Raw genomic sequence first — 18,834 nt, forward strand, 5'->3', positions numbered from 1 at the left:
AATAATTTGCTTGATTGCTTATTTTAGTTTCTAGTGAGAAGGTAGATGGAGTATTAATGCCACCAAATGGACCAGACTGCTCGCCTAAAACAGACAGTCCACGCCAATGGCTAGTATTTTACAGAGTAGATGGAATGACTCTTCAAGAGGGAGGAGTAATTGAAGGCAATGGACAGAAGTGGTGGGATCTTCCTTGCAAACCACACAGGGTACCCTTGAATCATCATCACCGTTCAATTTCATTTTCATTTCATCTCCAGCCATGAAGTCAGTGTCATTTATGTTTTCATCTCTGCTTGGTTTCAGGACCCAAATGGAACTACATTGCCTGGACCATGTGACAGCCCGGCAGTAAGTACAAGAACATACTCTTGTTTAATATGAAAAACAATAATGCAGGGTTTCACTATTTGAAATAATTACTGCAGGCCATTCGTTTTGTTGAGAGCTCAAACTTGACAGTAAGAGAGATCAAAATCCAAAACAGTCCTCAGTTCCACGTCAAATTCGATTCGTGTGATAACATACTTATCGATAGCGTTTCCATTTCCTCCCCTGCTTTGAGTCCCAACACTGATGGAATTCATACTGAGAACACAAATTATGTTGGCATCTACAATTCACACATAAGCACTGGTAAAAGTCCATATTTTTTCATTCATTATTAGCCAGTAGCAAAATTCTGTATTTGTAGCATACTTTTTGTTGTTCAAACAATTGGTCTGAGACAAAATTTGATGTTTGAATCAGGCGCCGATTGCATATCAATTGGACCAGGTTGTTCTCAAGTCGACAAACACAATGTTATATGTGGGCCTAGTCATGGCATCAGGTACATATTCTACCGGACAGTAGTGTTTCTTCTTGTCTTCTTTCTTTTAACTAATTTAACTCTGTTCTCTCCTGGAATTTCTGATTATCAGCATTGGAAGCCTTGGATACCATAATTCACTGGCGTGTGTTTCAAATATATCAGTCTCCAATTCAATTATACAAAACTCGGATAATGGTGTCAGAATCAAAACATGGAAAGGAGGGATGGGAACAGTAAAGACCATCTCTTTCACCAATGTGTATATGGAGAATGTGAGGAATTGTATTATTATAGATCAATACTATTGCTTGTCAAAGGGATGTAGGAACCAGACATCTGCTGTTCTAGTTGCAGATGTTGCATACAGAAACATTAAGGGAACATACAATATTCGGAGCCTGCCAATTCATTTCGCGTGCAGCGACACGATGCCTTGCACCAACATAACACTAGGAGATGTGGTGCTTCTCCCTTCAGAAGGAGAGATGGTTGCAGATCCTTTCTGTTGGAATGCTTATGGGGGACTGGATACTATTACTATCCCACCAATATCATGTTTACAAGATGGAGCATCTCTATCTCTCACAGAGGGCTCTTCATATGGCTGCTGAAGTGCGCGGCATCAGTTTCAGTGCTAGTGTTTTTGGAAAGAACCGTAGAGTAGAATACTAGTGTAAAAAAAAAATGTCATACTTTTTATAACCCAGTCCTATGTGATGCATAAAGTTACGGGAAATATTATTTGTATTGTCTTTTTACTCCTTTCTTTTCTGGTAGTCCCACAAGTATTGAAGGATTGTTATAGAAGCAGTCACTCATATACATGGCATCCAAGAATTGAAATCTCGCCATGAAAAAAAATCATTTGATCATTTGAAAGTCTTGGTAAACATACAACAAGATGCATGTTGGAATGAAACATAAAAATAAGTTGGTGTTATATTCTGAGTTATCTGACAAATCTCAAAAATCATCGCATAACATAAAGTGCTCTTAAACAAAGCATCAGTTTAATGCGTATTATTGGAAAATATAATATAACAGCAACAATGTTAATGATATAATAAGTAATAAAAATTACAATCATCCCATTAATACAAAAACTATGACGATTGGGATTTAGTGCGTAATGGACATCCTGATGAAAAAGCCAACTGTTGGTTGTGGAAAAGGATCACTAGATAAACTTGATGTTGATGAAACCTTTTTGTTCTGGCAAACTGTATTCGATGCATCTGTGGACCAATGCATCCAATCCTTCAGTGAATAGAATAATACATGAATAACGAATTGAACATAAAAAAAACGTTGTTCTGCACATTAAATTATGCATATAGATGCTTGAAAAGTTAAATACATACACACTGGTCTCTTTCATAAGTACAAGAACCTAAAAGTAGAGGGGAACCTTTACGAGATTAGAAAAGACATGTAAGATGGCCCCGTCTCAATATTTTCCCAATATTTAATTTAATGATACAAGAAAAAGGGCCTTTACTGGCGAACTCTTCGCGCCAGTGAAGGCCTTTACTGGCTCAATAGCTTCACCAGAAGATCCACTTTGGCTCTCAACTTTTATGGAAATAGCATAGGCCAAGCCGCCAAGGCCCATTATTGAAGCAATATATAAAGTACATAGTGTGAGCAGCTTCTGTGTCCCTTCCAACAGTCTGCTGACTGCTCGAGATCATGGGTCTTTTAGAGAATGCCCTCCCCACATTGATGAATTATGGAACCCGTGATATGTGCGTGTGTGCGCGCACTGTTGATACATGCATGCAGTGTCACTAGCTAACAATGGCCTAGATGGTTCAGCTACCCAATTATTAAGGTTGATCATCGGTTTGATTGGTAGTGCCATTTGGTCTAGATTTGCATTATCTGCTGAATATATTGCAAGTTGGCCTTGGTTATAGCAAAATTATGCCACGGAAACATGATTTTATGAGTTAGGATTTTCTTAATTAGTTGATCACTAGCAATTCTCCTCGTTGGGAGCAGATCGTATGGACTCGGCTGGTAATTAACCTTGACATTGATAACCGTTAAACGGTCACAAATCTCATACTCAGGAAAATTTGCTGATCTAAATCTATAATATATAACATATATAAAATTATAAAAATGGACATTTTTATAACCTCAATATCATGATAAATTATGAATTTTTTTTCACTACCTTAGAACACATATATGCATGATTGAATCACTATGAGAGTTTTTTGACAACCTTAGAACACATATTTGCATGATTGAATCATTATGAAATTTTCCTGTCAGCCTTAGAACACATCTGAATTCTGTTAATATCCTTCACTTTATTGCTAGCTAGACTATGTGTAATTGAAGGGGCAAATCGAGACAATGAAAAAGATGACGCACAAAATCTTGACGATGATTAGATTCATGTGTTGAATTTATTGTACCTTCTTGTCATTTCAAAAGAAACTCTTTGTAAATGTTCACTTGTAAATAATTAGAACTTGGCGAGGATTATAGTGGATTGATAAATTGTTTGTAGTTGCTTTGTATATGTATTTTTTATGTGTACTTTATTTTTTATTTACAGGATATATAAATTGTATCACAAGAATTTTTTTCTCGATATTTATATTTTAAACAAATTTTTTTTTTATTTTTCGTGATGAATTAGCAACGTATTTTATCCGTCACTAATTGGTATTGCCCTCTAATTTAGCAACGGATCAGGAATGGATATTTAACTGTCGCAAAACTGACTCGACTGATGTGCGACATATTTTAATCCGTCGTAATTTCGCCGCTACAATAGCGACCAAATTAGCGCTTGATTCATATTTGTCGCAAACTCAAATCTCTACAGATTAACGACGGCCTTGCGACAAATCATAACATTCGCTACTTCGTCACAATTTAGCGATGGAAGTAGCGAAAGATATGTTCTGTCGCTAATTAGCGACTAGAAAATTATGATGAAAGTTAGCCGTTGTTATTCCGTCGCTAAACTCTACAGCGAGGGATTGACAACGGATTAGTGATGGATTGTGGGCATCGCTAATCCACAGATTTCTTGTAGTGTATGAAGGTACAACACTAGGGGGTTGGGATGTAGAAGAAGAGGGTCCACCACGAAAATGCCAGTGTTTGCTTCCTTGATGAGTTCTACCTTGAGGACATGGAAAGAGAATGAAGGAAATGAGGAAAACAAGTGAGATAATTGTAGTAGTTTTCATGGTTGCTAAGCTGTAGGATGAAGTACTAATACAGTAATGTAGTTGCTGCAATGAACCTAAAGGAAAGGACCAGCTTCAGGGTGGTATAGTTCGAGTCTTCAAGACTAGTGAGAATGTTCAGGGGTGACATGTATACCAGGATAAACTGACACCTTCAAAGGCTGGGATTGTTGTTTGTGATTGTTATCTTGTCAGGTGACTTGGCAGAAGCCATTTATAGTACACCTATCTTAGTGGCAGTTGCTTTTGGTTTCTATATAAGCAATCCCCACTTTTATGAGTGAAGAAACCCACCAATTCCATTCAAGCATGACTTTTGGTGTGTGGTCGTGTGCACAATTCTGAAATTCAATTCATAAAAAAAGAGAGGTTCATGGCAGTAACATGTGATGATGCTCTCTCTCTCTCTCTCGCCTAACATTACTTTTTTTTTATTTGTTTAGTAACTTGGCAATACGGCTACTCTCTCTCTCTAGGCCAACAGTAATTTTCTTTTATTTGTTTAGTAACTTGGCAATACAGCTACAAACAATCGATGATATGTGATCATGATCAGGTAGACCAGATGGTAGTGGACATGGGCGGCACAGGATTCAACTGAAGGCTGTGCTAAATCGACACCACAATGAATGGACTTTGGAAAGCATGTAATTGTGTGCTTTCGGCAGTAGCTATTATTATTGTGAAGGTATAAACTTTAGTTGTCAATTATCCTATGATGCGGATGAGATTGCTTTAAACTCCGCAAACCCCCATATTACCATATTAAATTTGGCTTCTTATAATAAAATCATAATTTGGCATGCGTTAAAATTCTCTCTCTCTCTCTCTGTGTGTGTGTAGACTGGACCTACACATGCACGCATCTTTGGTAGCTCCCTAGATTTTCAAATATTTTTGTTGAATGTTTTGTAGGTCTGACCACACTGATATGATTTACATTGTCCCTTAAGCGCAGCAAATTCACCAGATTAGTTGTTTCACAGGAAAAGCCTCCTTTCCATGGTAAAGGGGTCTGTGGGGCTCACACCTGAAAGATGTCGCACAAACAAACAGAGGAAGTAGATTCTACGTGGAAACTTCCCGCCTGCCCAAAAGGTTCCTTGCTTCACCCCTGTTTACAGGGGAAGCAAACTTTGTTTCTGCTGTTACTCCCTCCAGCTATTTTGGGCACCAACAGTGTTACAGTGACACACAAACACCCCCCCTATGGGCGCGTAGCTTTCCGCAGAAATGCACAACTTTGAATGCGTTTTTGCAGGGTCCACCGCGGCAACACAAACGTGGGGCTCCCTTTCTTCGGCTGAACAGGAGCCCCAAAAATCAATGGTAGACCCCCTCTTTCAGCGGAAACGTTTTCGCTGAAAGATGGTGAGGGGTCTGATTCATTTACCATGAAAGGAGGCTTGGCGTGGATTGAGGTGGGGAGCCTCCTTCCGTGACATGCAAACGGGGCCGAGTAAAAATCGTCCTACAATATACCAAAAAATTCACCTCCTCAAAAATTTGTGTCAAAAAAAAAATATGATTCATGGGTCATTTGTAACTAAATGAGTCACTCCAAACACAGTTAAGGATTTGGAATAAAAATATATGAGAAAAGTATTGGCTGTCCTAATGGGTAAAGAGCTCCCTAATTTGAACTCATAAGCGGAAGTCCCATGCATGTATTCAGCATGGTCAAAATTAGGGCTGGACAACTGGCCGGGCAGCCCGCAGGTAGCCCATGGCTCGGCCCCAATGGATCGTACTTGGGCCTAGGTTTTGGAAGAATGCCTAACCCGAACTGGGCTTAAACTCGTTTCAACAAAAACTCAAGTCAGGTCGTATACATATAGAAACCGGGTTAAGTATGTGATTCAAAAAATAAATCCATCTTAATCCAATCTATTTTTTTGCATTTTTTAAATTTTCGTTAAAAGAACCTATGAATTCAAGGAAATGAATTAGAAAGTTGCGAATATAGGATGACTTGCAACCCAATCCGAATTAGGCCCATAGCCCTAATGGGCGGGCAGTGGGTTTGTATTAGAATCGGGCCTAGGCCCGACCCAATGGTAAACGAGACAGGCTTGACTAGGCCTAGCCCGTCAATGGCTTGGTCAAGTCCGTCCGTTAAATGGGATGGGCTAGACCAACCAACCCATTGTCGATCCCTAGCTAAAATAGTACAAATTGACTAATGGATTCTATTTTTTTGATATAAAAATATGATTTTTTAAAGATTGAAAATATATGGCAGGCCATTGATTTTTCAACTTTCAAAAAATCCGACATACACAATGGAAAAACATGATCCAAGTGCTGGTTTATATTAAACCAAACATGTAGAACACATTTGTAGCTAGGGTCCATTTTTATAGAAAATAAAAAATTATAGTTTTCTACTAGAGGATTCCTTACCCACAAGGATAACAAGTCTCTCTCTCTCTCTCTCTCTCTCTATATATATATATATATATATATATATATATATATATATATATATATATAGAGAGAGAGAGAGAGAGAGAGAGAGAGAGAGAGAGAGAGAGAGAGAAAACTGAAATATGAGAACTAGAATATGAAAACTAAAAATATGGGCATTTTCAACACCTTTTTTTGCAAATCCAACCATGTGGATGTGCTTGACATGGTGAATTTGCTAGAAATCAACCATTGAATCATGTATTTTCTATGAAAAAATATGATTTTTGAATGCTTGAATATATATATGTGTGTGTGTGCGCATTAAGATTTGCTACAGTCATTTGTAGTCGCAAACAATCTAGCAAGCGAAAACCCTTGTTCTCACATCTAACACCATAGATATGATTTACAAGGTTGTTTAGTGAGAACCGACTTTTGGATACCTAGAATCCGACTTGTATACAAGTTTTTCCGGTGATCCAAAAATCAATAACTATGAAGGCATTGATTTTTCTTGATTCATAAAAACATATTTTTTTGGTCAAAAAGTGTTGATCCAAGAGACAATTCCTACTAAATCGAGAATGCTGAACACATTTATGAAGTTAGATTGTGTCAAAACAATTCGCATAAAGAAATTCAAACTAGATTGTAGGTACAATCGTTATATTCAAGAAAATTGCAAGCTGAGATGGATCTGCAACGGAATTGGTTAAACATTTTCTGAGCTCGCACCTTCATTCCATGAGCGAGTACCCTGTAGGTATGTCAAGGTGGGCACAAGTCACAATGCACAAGGAATGACTACACACACTGCAGGTGCAGCCCTCTGCAGACACCCTTATTTGGTTTTGACAAGCTCTGCCCAAGAGAGATCGCATGCAGTAGAGAGTATCAAAGTGTTGGAATTTTACTGAACTCAGGTGGGTCCAGACCCATATCCGACTATGAAGTGCTGGCATGCACCAGTTCAGGCCTGGTTCCACCAGGACCTTATACCAAAGGCAAAACCATACAGGTGACCTGTAAAGGTAGCATTTCACTTTCTGAACAGACCCAGTAAGTAACATTTTTTATACATTTCGCATTTAAAAATAAGGAGCTTAATCAGGATCCGACTTGGATCTGATCTGAAACTTCACAAATCGATCATATCCAAAACCTGACCCTACTGGATCTGGTATGGGCTGGGATTGGGTCATACCAGACCTATTGACACCCCCAAAACTCAGGTGGACATTTTGATGACACCTTGTTGACGGCCCTCTCAAATGAGGGCAGATCAGGTGCAATCACATTGCACACTTTGTACCTGACCGCCATCCATCTCTAGGGTACTGTCAGCTGTGGGGCCCAACGAAAAATAGAAAGCAAATCAGGTTCAGTGACACACACACTAAAATGTGCAATGTGATTGCACCTGATCTGCCCTCTCACAGCTGACAGGCTATACCCCAGAGATGAAGCTATTTACGTGGAATGTTAGAGAGAGAGAGAGAATCCAATGAGGACGTACGTGAGAGAGAAAAAGATGGAGTTGGTAAATCCTATCAAAATTCCCAAAGTTAATTACTAATTTTATCAACAGTTACCTAAAGTTAAATATAGATAAGTAACCAAGAGAGAGAGAGAGAGTAAATTATTCAAAGAATAGCCAAAATTATTGAAATGATAGATATTTAAAAAAACCAAATTCCAAAGCCCATTAAGCATGAGATTCATTAAGCTCCTTCATCCTATTTATTAAAGGGTCATACATGGATTTCAAGAGAGCCATTGAAGGAGGGTCCACTCTTATTCTAGCCAGGTGATCCTGCGGTCACATTTTTTATTAGAATTGAGGGTTTTTTTTTTCCTTTTTCTTTATTGCCCGGTCCGTGAGGACGGCCCATTGATCTAGTTGGCTTGATATTTGCAGATGCGGAGAGTGAATCAAGAGTTTCACAAAGTACGACAAATGCTTAGACATTCAGTTGCTCAAAGTAGCTAAAGTCATTTTCCAAAAAAAATTCTTGGACAAATGTCAAACGAGGGCAGATCAAGTGCAATCACACTGCACGCTTTGAGTGTGCTGCTGCACCTCTCTGCCTCTATTTTTCAACGTTCCATAAATTTATTTTGGTAAACTTTTTAGGATTTTCCTACTCTCTCTCTCTCTTTCTCTTGCGTGATGACGTCAGTGTTATAAATGTCTTGAAATTTTAAAAACAACACTAAAACCCAACAAACATCTATGTGATTTTTAAAAAACTTCTTAATCCAAATATTTTGGTGCACTATTGCCCTTCTGTCTTTAAGTAGTCAGATTTATCTAGCTTGCTTGAAACTCACAAACAAATTGCATAAGAATCAAGAAAGGCTTATGTGATTTAAGATTAAGCTATTCGGCCATTCAGAGTCTCCAATATCAAGAGCACAACCAAATTTTTTATATAGGAGTCACTTATATATATATATATATAGGGTTAATTTAATATTAAACTAGTTGTGTTTAACATTATATAAATTCAATAATTACAACACCCTTAAAAGTGTTATTTTTGAAAATATAAGAATACTTTTTGAGGTTAAAAAGGTAAATTTGATGAATTTATGAAGTTACTTTTTTTGAAAAAGGTGGTTGACTTTTCAATTCTCTTCAAGTTCAAAAGAACTGTACTGCTAAAAAAGTAATCGTGCATCTTTAAAAGCATCATTCTTTTAAGAGTATTTTAAGTATTTTTATGAGATTAGAACATGTAAACCAACAAAATATAATCAAGATTTTTAGTGGTTTTTTTGCAAATCTATTCTTGCAACATGGTCCATTTGCTTGGAATCAACTATTGAATTATTGTAATCAGATAAAAAAAATATGATTTTGTATGCTTGAATATTTACAAAAAAATTGAGCCATCAATCTAATTAGATGATCTAAGAGTTTATTTCTATAAAACCAAGCATCTAGATCTCATCCTTACAATAAAATTTTAGAAAAAAAAACTATGAAAATCTCAGTGCATACCAGTTTGCATATTTCGCTAGTATCCAATGTGGTAAGTGGGGTCCTGTGCCAAGCTAAAGGCCTAAGTTCGAATCCCTCTGCCACATGGTGCTTAAGAGATATCTAGTAGGGGTCTGCCTAACCCAAGCTTGCCTTTCAAAAAAAAAAATGATTTCATCTAATGGTACTTGTGAATGCGAGATGCAGGATGAAGGACGACCAACAAGAAATCAACTGGTTATTTGATTGATGAAGATGTATGTTTATATGCAGAAGTCTCTTAGTAGTTACAGGATAGAACAAATCAAGAGAATGTAGAGTTAGTTTAGAACATGGTATTTATTGCTTTGGTTTACATATAACACAAAAAAGATAGAAATTTTCATTAAATTGTTAGACAAACCTTAAAAATGTGCTAGAGCGATGCCACAACTTCCAACTTGAGTTCATGCTTACCTGCTTCTCAAACTCAAATATAGCATTGTACACGGAACAAGGCAACAAGGAAGAAGGTAAACAAAATAGGCAACTTAATTTTTTAGGAATCTGTTTTCAGAAAATGAAGGTAAATGAGATAGGCAGCTCGAACAAATGCCTAACTCTTTCCTTCTAAAAAATTACACGAAATTTTAAGAGTATTTTTAAGCATCATTCTTTTAAGAGTATTTTAAGTATTTTTATGAGATTAGAACATGTAAACCAACAAAATATAATCAAGATTTTTAGTGGTTTTTTTGCAAATCTATTCTTGCAACATGGTCCATTTGCTTGGAATCAACTATTGAATTATTGTAATCAGATAAAAAAAATATGATTTTGTATGCTTGAATATTTACAAAAAAATTGAGCCATCAATCTAATTAGATGATCTAAGAGTTTATTTCTATAAAACCAAGCATCTAGATCTCATCCTTACAATAAAATTTTAGAAAAAAAAACTATGAAAATCTCAGTGCATACCAGTTTGCATATTTCGCTAGTATCCAATGTGGTAAGTGGGGTCCTGTGCCAAGCTAAAGGCCTAAGTTCGAATCCCTCTGCCACATGGTGCTTAAGAGATATCTAGTAGGGGTCTGCCTAACCCAAGCTTGCCTTTCAAAAAAAAAAAATGATTTCATCTAATGGTACTTGTGAATGCGAGATGCAGGATGAAGGACGACCAACAAGAAATCAACTGGTTATTTGATTGATGAAGATGTATGTTTATATGCAGAAGTCTCTTAGTAGTTACAGGATAGAACAAATCAAGAGAATGTAGAGTTAGTTTAGAACATGGTATTTATTGCTTTGGTTTACATATAACACAAAAAAGATAGAAATTTTCATTAAATTGTTAGACAAACCTTAAAAATGTGCTAGAGCGATGCCACAACTTCCAACTTGAGTTCATGCTTACCTGCTTCTCAAACTCAAATATAGCATTGTACACGGAACAAGGCAACAAGGAAGAAGGTAAACAAAATAGGCAACTTAATTTTTTAGGAATCTGTTTTCAGAAAATGAAGGTAAATGAGATAGGCAGCTCGAACAAATGCCTAACTCTTTCCTTCTAAAAAATTACACGAAATTTGCCAAAAATTCATGATCCAAAATATTCCAGAAACTCCCATGTGAATATTCAAGACCATCATCAATGAATTGAAGTGAAAACCGCTAATGAATAAGGAAAATATATTTATTCCTTTCAAACTTTGCAATTGAATAATTTTGCAGGTGCAACAATTTCAATGGAAAAGTGATTTTTTTTTTAATGACAAGAATGTGACCCACACGGAGCACACAGAAGGCACAAACTATTTAGGTGGTTCGGTCAACTAACCTACATCCACGGCTGGGTATTTTAACTCTCTCTCTCTCACTCTATCTCACTATAGAGGTTTAGGTTCCATTAAATAGAAGGCAAATTTTACATTATACCAGCAGTTAAAACAGGATGTTAATTCAATCCTAAGTTGGGAAGAAATAAACAAAAAGAGAATAGAGAGAGAGGAGTTTGGCAATTGCGATTTACAAGAACCCATGTAGCCTATTTTATACTTTACATTTTGTGATAGAAGTCTCTCGCTTTTCATGTTCATCACCTGCTTACAATCTTCACTTGTGAATGATGTGATCATAGCCGTGGGATGAGATATATGCTTGATCTTGTGAATGTCGACCTCTTGTGTAGGCCGCACATTAGGCTGGTCGACTAACCCTCTTTCCTTAGGATAGAATCTGGTAACTTCTTCATGATCTCCTGTCTTGTTCTTCACGTTGGGACTCTCTCTCTCTCTAAGATGAGAGAATCTTTTTCTCCTTAGCTTGAGATTCCACATTTCGTGGGTTGTTGTGGTTCTTGATCTTCACGTTGTGACTCTTTCTAGGATGAGATGGAGTCATTATCTCTTCATCCTGAAATCCCACATGTCGTGGGTTGTTGTGGAGATTGCTTTGATGTCCCACATTAGGTGAGAAACATGGTCCGGTGGATCCGAGTCTTGGATCAGTATCAGTTCTGCAAAATCATAGTCAAGCTCAATTTATTTAGACGGATTATGAAACACAGGATTAACGATCATGTAAAAGGCAATAAGATTATCACAGTAAATGGTAGGAGCTTGAAGAGTATAAACACCAAGATCTCTTGAAATAAAGGTGATCTAGGTAATTTCTACGCAAGGGTGATATTCTGCTTTGGTTATGGAGAGAGTAACAGTGGGTTGTTTTTTTGACACTCCAAGATAAATGCAATAACTACGGATGGATCAATGAATGAAAGGACAGCCAAGATCAGAAAATCCTTATAAAACAAGTGGATTTTTGGCAAGTAAACGAATGCCAAGGTGTAATGTGCCTTAAATATATCTCAAAATCCACTTAACCAACTGAAAGTGATCATTTGTAGGAGTATGCATATACGGACACACGTAATTAACGCTGAAAGACAAATCAAGCCTGGTGGTGAAAGTGAGGTATTGAAGGCTGCCCACAAGGCTCTGGTAATAACAGATATCATGAAATGGTTGGTCATCTACAAGGGGCATCAACCTAACTACCATAGGAGTAGTGAGAGGGCAACACTTTGTCGGCCTTATCAAGAATGTAAGGGGCATAACGACCTTGGTCGAGAAAGATACCATTATTAAAATGAGTTACTTGAATCCCACTAAATGGTGGAGATCACTTAAGTCTTTCATAGAAAATTCGGCATGCAGGTGAGACAGAAGAGCAAATAAGAACGGTAAGTCACTCCTGTCAAATATGCATCTATGGGAGTTCTTGTAAATGAATAGAGAGGAGTCATGCAGTAAAAAAACCAAGGCAAGAAGGAAAGTACTGAAGCAATCAAGCCAAGTACGTGACGATTAACGTAGGCCACAAAGCCCTCTGGATCACTAAAGTCAGGTGCCTGGTCCACGAAAACAAGCTTATCTAACGACCCATGTAATAAAGCATTTTTTATATCAAGTTGCCGAATAGTCCATCTATAGGCTAAGGCAATGGAAAAGACAATGTAAAGGATTGTATGTTTAATAACGAGAAAAAAAGTTTCAAGATAGTCCACCCCAAAAAGTTGGATGAAGCCTTCGGCAATGAGTCTTGCCTTAAGGCAATATAAGGATCCATCATATTTAAGCTTGCTTTTAAAAACCCATTTGCAATCAACAATGTTCCAGACAGGTTGTTTAGGAACAAGATCTCAAGTGTTGGTCTGGGTTAAAGCAAACATTTTCTCCTGCATGGCTCAGTACTACCCTGTGTCGACTAAGGAAATACTTGGGATTAGGTTTGATAATACCATGCTTGGCTCTTGTAGCCATTTCATGCTGGTAAATAGGTGTAGAGGTAGCACCCTGAACAAGAGGGGTTATTGGGATCAAGGTTGCTACAGGAGAAGAGGTTTCTATAGGAGGGGCTGGTTGAGATATGGGAGTCATAGTTTCCTCACTATAAGACACTGCTGCTTGAGTAGTTTGAGCTACTTCAGGATGATCTTGTCCACTGAAAATACAATGATTAATCTCAAATGTCTCTTGTGATATATGAATATTTACCTTTTTTGATATCAGGAAACCATTGAAAACAATCAGTGAACACGACACTACGAGGAAAACTGAGAAAAGGAAAATTACATGTCTACTAATGTAAACATTTTCGGTGTCAACATGTAAACATTTGTATCCCTTATAAATATCAATGTAGCCCAAGAATATGCATGGAAGAGATGGGGGGGCAAGCTTATGTATAGCATAATCTCTCAGATGAGGAAAACACTAGTCCCCAAAAATATGAAGGTAATCATATTTTGGTGTTTTAAAAAAGTTTATCAAAAGGTGACATCATGCCCAAGACTGAACTAGGTAACCAATTGAGAAGCCAAGTGGCAATAAGAAAGACTTTACCCAATATTTCAAAGGTAAATTAGCATGTAATAGCATAGCAAGTCCTAGTTTAACAATACTACGATGTTTTCTTTTCACTAGTTTATTTTGTTCGGGTGTACCAGGGCATGATATACTATGATGTATTTCATGATCTTTCAAATATCTATCAAATTCATAGCTCATAAATTCTCTGACTGTAAAAGTTTTAATATTCCTTTGAAAATGATTTATGATCATCTTATGGAATTCATAGAGTTTACTTATGAATTCAGACTTAAATTGAGTGGGTAAAACTACACATAACGAGTGAAATTATCAACATCATCATATAATATTTAAAACCCTGATCTGAAAGTTCAGGTGCAAGACCCATATTACAATGAACATTATCAAATGGTTTGTCACGAGAAGACTCAAAATTAAAAAACGGTAAATGACTTGACTTAGCCATTGAACAATCATGGCAAATATAATTATTCTTCTCAAAAAATCAAATATAATGAGCTTCACCAAAGATTGCTACCAACAAATGTGATTCGCCGACTCCTTGAAATCGTTGAAGTCTCTCTCTCTCTCTCTCTCTCTCTCTCTATATATATATATATATATATATATATGCCACTATTGCCACTTTCGTTGCCATTGAATGCCCTCTTCTTGGATCTTATATATTTATAGGTCTCTCTATCCCAGTTGAGCTGAGGAAAGATTCTTAGAATAAGACTTCCATGGGCCTTTAGAGTTCTTATTCCAGGTCTCCTCAGAACCTTATTTGTACTATGTAGTGTTCTTCTAGAAAGGTTCATTAAAGTTCCATTTGAATTAGGCTTGGTGTGTCTAGAAACCCATAAAGGGTCCAACTTGGATTGGCCGATCAACACAGTTAAGATCAAGATGCACAAAGAGGTATTAGAACAATCAAATCCAACTCTAGAACAATAAAATAACCCCAAATCGTTCACACTTGACCAATGAACGGTCAAAAGTTTCATTAGAATTTTATGGTCTATACAGGTTAGGTCTTTAGGCCTGTCATAGGCCGAAAGTCTTCAAATGACACTCCTCCTTATTGAAAATGAGGATGATGTTAGCGGTGGTTCTGCGCATCATCAAACTGCTTAAAGGCCTGTTTGGAATCTAGGAACTGGGATATGAGTCATGCATTTTGCAAAAAGTTGGTCAAACTACCAACTGGTGGCTGTTTGGAAACTGGTAGCTGGGATGGGAGTTAATGCATTTGGGATGGGAAGTGGCATCGTATTTACACTAAAGCATGAAATTGACAGCTCAGCTACCACCTCTAGGAGGTGGTGGCTGCTAAATCCAGGAATTGGCTGCTGCCGCTTCCTGAAATGCCACTTCCCATCCCAGCTACTAGTTTCCAAACAGGGCTATGGGAAAAGAGGATCTAAATCAATAAACCTTGAGAGGCTTTTTTCAGTAACTAAGGTGAAGATAAGTGAAGTGAATCAAGTCCTCTCGGTCTTGTAATTTGCTTAGGGCATCTGGGGACTAGGGGTGGCAATCGGGTCGGGTTGGCGGGTCAGCATACCTCAACCTGAACCCGACCCGTTTATTAAACGGGTCGGCTGTGGCAAACACGAACCCGACCCGTTTAATAAACGGGTAACCCGACACGACCCGCCAACCCATTTAATAAATGGGTTGGGTCGGGTAAACGAGTTTTCAGGTTCGCGGGTCAGGTTGGCGGGTTGACGGATCGGGTTGGTAGATAGGCAGGTTGGCGGGTCGGGTTGGCGGGTTGACAGACGGGTTGGCAGGTTGACCCACCTGCCTAACCCGTTTATTAACTGGGTCAGCCGGGTTGGCGGGTTGGCATACCCCCAACCCGAACCCGACCTGTTTAATAAACGGGTTACGTGGGTCGACCCGTTTATTAAATGGGTTGGCTTAAGCCCAACCCGAACCCGCCTAAGAGGCGGGTTGGCGGGTCGTGTCAGAAATTGCCACCCCTACTGGGGACCGGTATCATCTAACCTAACCCATATTATCACAAATAAAGATGAATGTAGTAGGTTTTACAGTTTTGGGAAAATTTCATTTTGGTGGCTAACCTTTAGCTATTGATCTCAAAGAAGGGCCTTATGTTTCAAAATTTCTTGATATGGTCCTTTTTGTTTTTCTAGAAACTGTCAAATGGATACCTATTCTTACCATTGACCATTAACCTAAGTTTAATCTGATCAGTTAAATTGAGTCAAATGACAATAATACCCTCAAAAGACTGGAAATACTTTATTGCCCTTCTCTTTTCTATGAGGGTAAGTGTTTTCCAACTTCAAAGAGCAATGTGAAAAACTTGAAAGAATTATGTTTCCCAAGATGGTGGTGGTTAACAAGAGGTCTCACTTTGGCAATATTCAAGAAACCAGAGGCTGTAAATTCAGAATACTGAGGTATGTTTTTGAATTAGGGGCAAAGAATTGATCCTTGAATGGCAATTTTCCCTTGTTTTAACATTTTTGGAGAAAAGGTATATAATCGGGTTCATTCCTTCATTGATAATCTATTACCATATATTAACAACAAACGGCTGAATTATCATTAACATCTCGCCAAATTTTCTCTCTCATTGTCAAATCATGGTGAGGAGCGAACGTTTTGCTCCCAAAAGGCCAAGAACTAGAATAAACTCTTATCCGTATGCAGTGCACCACAACAGAATAAAAGAACTGTTGGATATTTAGGTTCTGGGTTCAACCCATCAGGTGACTCGGTTTGACACTGTTAGTGGGTTGTTTAGTGGGGAGTTAATAGGAGTTAGTGGGTGGAGGTTACCGTACCCCTATCTCCTATTATAAAATGAGAGAGTTGAGGTTGTGCATATGATGAGTGCTATCAACCAAAAGCCAACCCTATTGCCCACCTTCAGATTATTCCCACACTACATGAAAAACGTGGATTAGCGACAGACGTTATCCGTCTCTAATCCTTCGCTAAACAGTTTAGCGATGAATTGACAGTGGATTAACGATGGATAGCGTCCATCACATAATCCTGGTCGCTAATTAACGATAGAACTTATTTGTCGCTATTTTCGTCGCTCATTTGCGACAGATTAACGACAAACATAATCCGTTGCGAGTACGTCGCTATTTTAAATTAGCAACGGATAATATCCATCGTGAGTCTGTCATTATTTTAAATTAGCGACGGATATTATCCGTCGCTAATCCGCCGCTAAATTTAAAAAAAAAAAAAATTTTACACCCTGCCGGGCGGTATTCCGGCAGCAATAGGTCGGACTTGTACTGCACCACACATGCGTTGCACCCGAGCGGCCCAGCCCGCCACTGTGGGGTCTTTTGCATAGAACCGACATGCTCTCCACTGCGCTCTCCGGCGCACTCTCCGGTTCTGCATAACGCAGTGGCTGGCAAGCCAGGAGTCCGTCCTCCTCAACGACACCATCCGCGCCAACATCGCCTACGACAAGCACGGCTCCGTCTCTGAAGACGAGATCGTCGCCGTTGCGGAGGCGACGAACGCTCACCAGTTGATCTCGGTGCTTCCACGAGGCTACGACACCCGCGTGGGCGAGCATGGCGTCCAACTCTCTGGCGGGCAGAAGCAAAGGATCACCATCGCCAGAGCCATCATCAAGGACCCCAAGATCCTCCTCCTCGATGAAGCCACCTCTGCGCTCGACGCGGAGTCGGAGCGAGTAGTCCAGGAGGCACTGGATAGAGTGATGGTGAGCAAGTCGACCGTCGCCATCGCCCACCGCCTCTCCACGATCAGGGGCACCAACATGATTGTCATGGTGAAAAATGGAGCGATTGCTGAGGAGGGTAGCCACGAGACGCTCGTTGGCATCAAGGATGGGCTCTATGCTTTGTTGGTGGTGCTCCACATGGGTTCTTCTAGTTAGGCCTTCCAACTGCGGGGTGTTCTGCACAACGCAGTGGTTGCACCTCTGAACCGACGCGTGCTCTGACGCCCTCCCGATCTGGTTCCCTCACTTGTCCGTCGACCTCAAACCATAACCCCCAACAGAATCGTTAGGCCAGAAATGGAAAGCCACGCTTGGAAAAGAAAATGACTTACCGGACTGGAGAGGTCGGGCCAGCCTGGTCCTCCAGCGCCGGCGGATGACTTCGACTCCTCTTCCTCCTCACGTTCCTCCACCACGAAGTCATCATTGTTCGAGAAGTCATCGGTTTAAATTTTGAATGGGGAGAGAAGGAAAATTTTGCACCTTAGATGGGACGTTTTAAATCGAAAGTTAGCGACGGAATTAGCGAGAGAAATTTTCCCTCGCTAATCCGTCCCTAATTAGCGAGGAAAAAATTCTCTCACTAATTCTGTCGCTAATTAGTGACAGATTAGCTATGGAATAATTCCCTCGCTAATTCTATCGCTAATTAGCATTTTTCTTGTAGTGTTTGGTGACGGAAAAATTTTGTCGCTAATCTGTCACTCATTAGCGACAAAATTACGAGAGAGATATGTCTGTCGCTAATTTTGCAAATATTTTGAATGTTAGCGACTGATAGTTTTCTCTCACTAATCTGTCGCACATTTACGACAGAAAAAATCTGTCCCAAATGTCGGTCACAAATCCACATTTTTCTTGTAGTGCCAGTGGGTTTAGGGTCTTCCTCACCATCGACCTAAGGCTTGGGCTCATCGTGAATGTCAATAGGTTGAGAAGAACACTAAACACCCGCATGTCGCTTCATGGCATCTACAAGTACACATTTTCATTTCAGCTTTGATTTTGCAAATATGCCAACATTGGGTTATGGGCCCACTCATCGCGCATTCAGCTGTGCATGTGGGTGTATCTGGATCATTCTGTTTACGCTCGTCGATGTAGGTGTATCCACCTTTGTCCTGCTATCGCTTTCTCATGCCACTGATAGTTGCTGTCACTAAGCAGGTAGTAGGATCAGGGTCGGCCGCTATGCAATAACTGATAAGCTTAGCCGACAGTCACTACAGAAGCAGAGTTTCCCTATTTCTACAGTTTTTTCGGTTTATGCTACCGCCGACCTTTGCCCTAACTCATCCGCAGAGAGAGACATC

At 39.1% G+C, this 18,834-nt stretch overlaps 1 protein-coding gene across 6 annotated transcripts in view; it reads left to right on the forward strand.

Annotated features, from left to right (window-relative positions):
- LOC149845727 (polygalacturonase At1g48100-like) overlaps positions 1 to 1,604 on the forward strand; it is a 36,005-nt gene extending 34,401 nt beyond the window's left edge. For all 6 annotated transcript variants that reach the window (XM_089995949.1, XM_089995951.1, XM_089995952.1 and 3 more), the window contains 5 exons: positions 35 to 209; positions 307 to 351; positions 429 to 636; positions 751 to 832; positions 924 to 1,604. In XM_089995949.1, the coding sequence (XP_089852075.1) occupies positions 35 to 209; positions 307 to 351; positions 429 to 636; positions 751 to 832; positions 924 to 1,425 (1,012 nt within the window). In that variant the 3' untranslated portion in view covers positions 1,426 to 1,604. The remainder of the gene's footprint in view (positions 1 to 34; positions 210 to 306; positions 352 to 428; positions 637 to 750; positions 833 to 923) is intronic.
- Positions 1,605 to 18,834: the final 17,230 nt, after the last annotated feature.

This window comes from Nuphar pumila, chromosome 2 (genome assembly GCF_984573655.1).
Source record: "Nuphar pumila chromosome 2, dmNupPumi1.hap1.1, whole genome shotgun sequence".
NCBI lineage: Eukaryota > Viridiplantae > Streptophyta > Magnoliopsida > Nymphaeales > Nymphaeaceae > Nuphar > Nuphar pumila.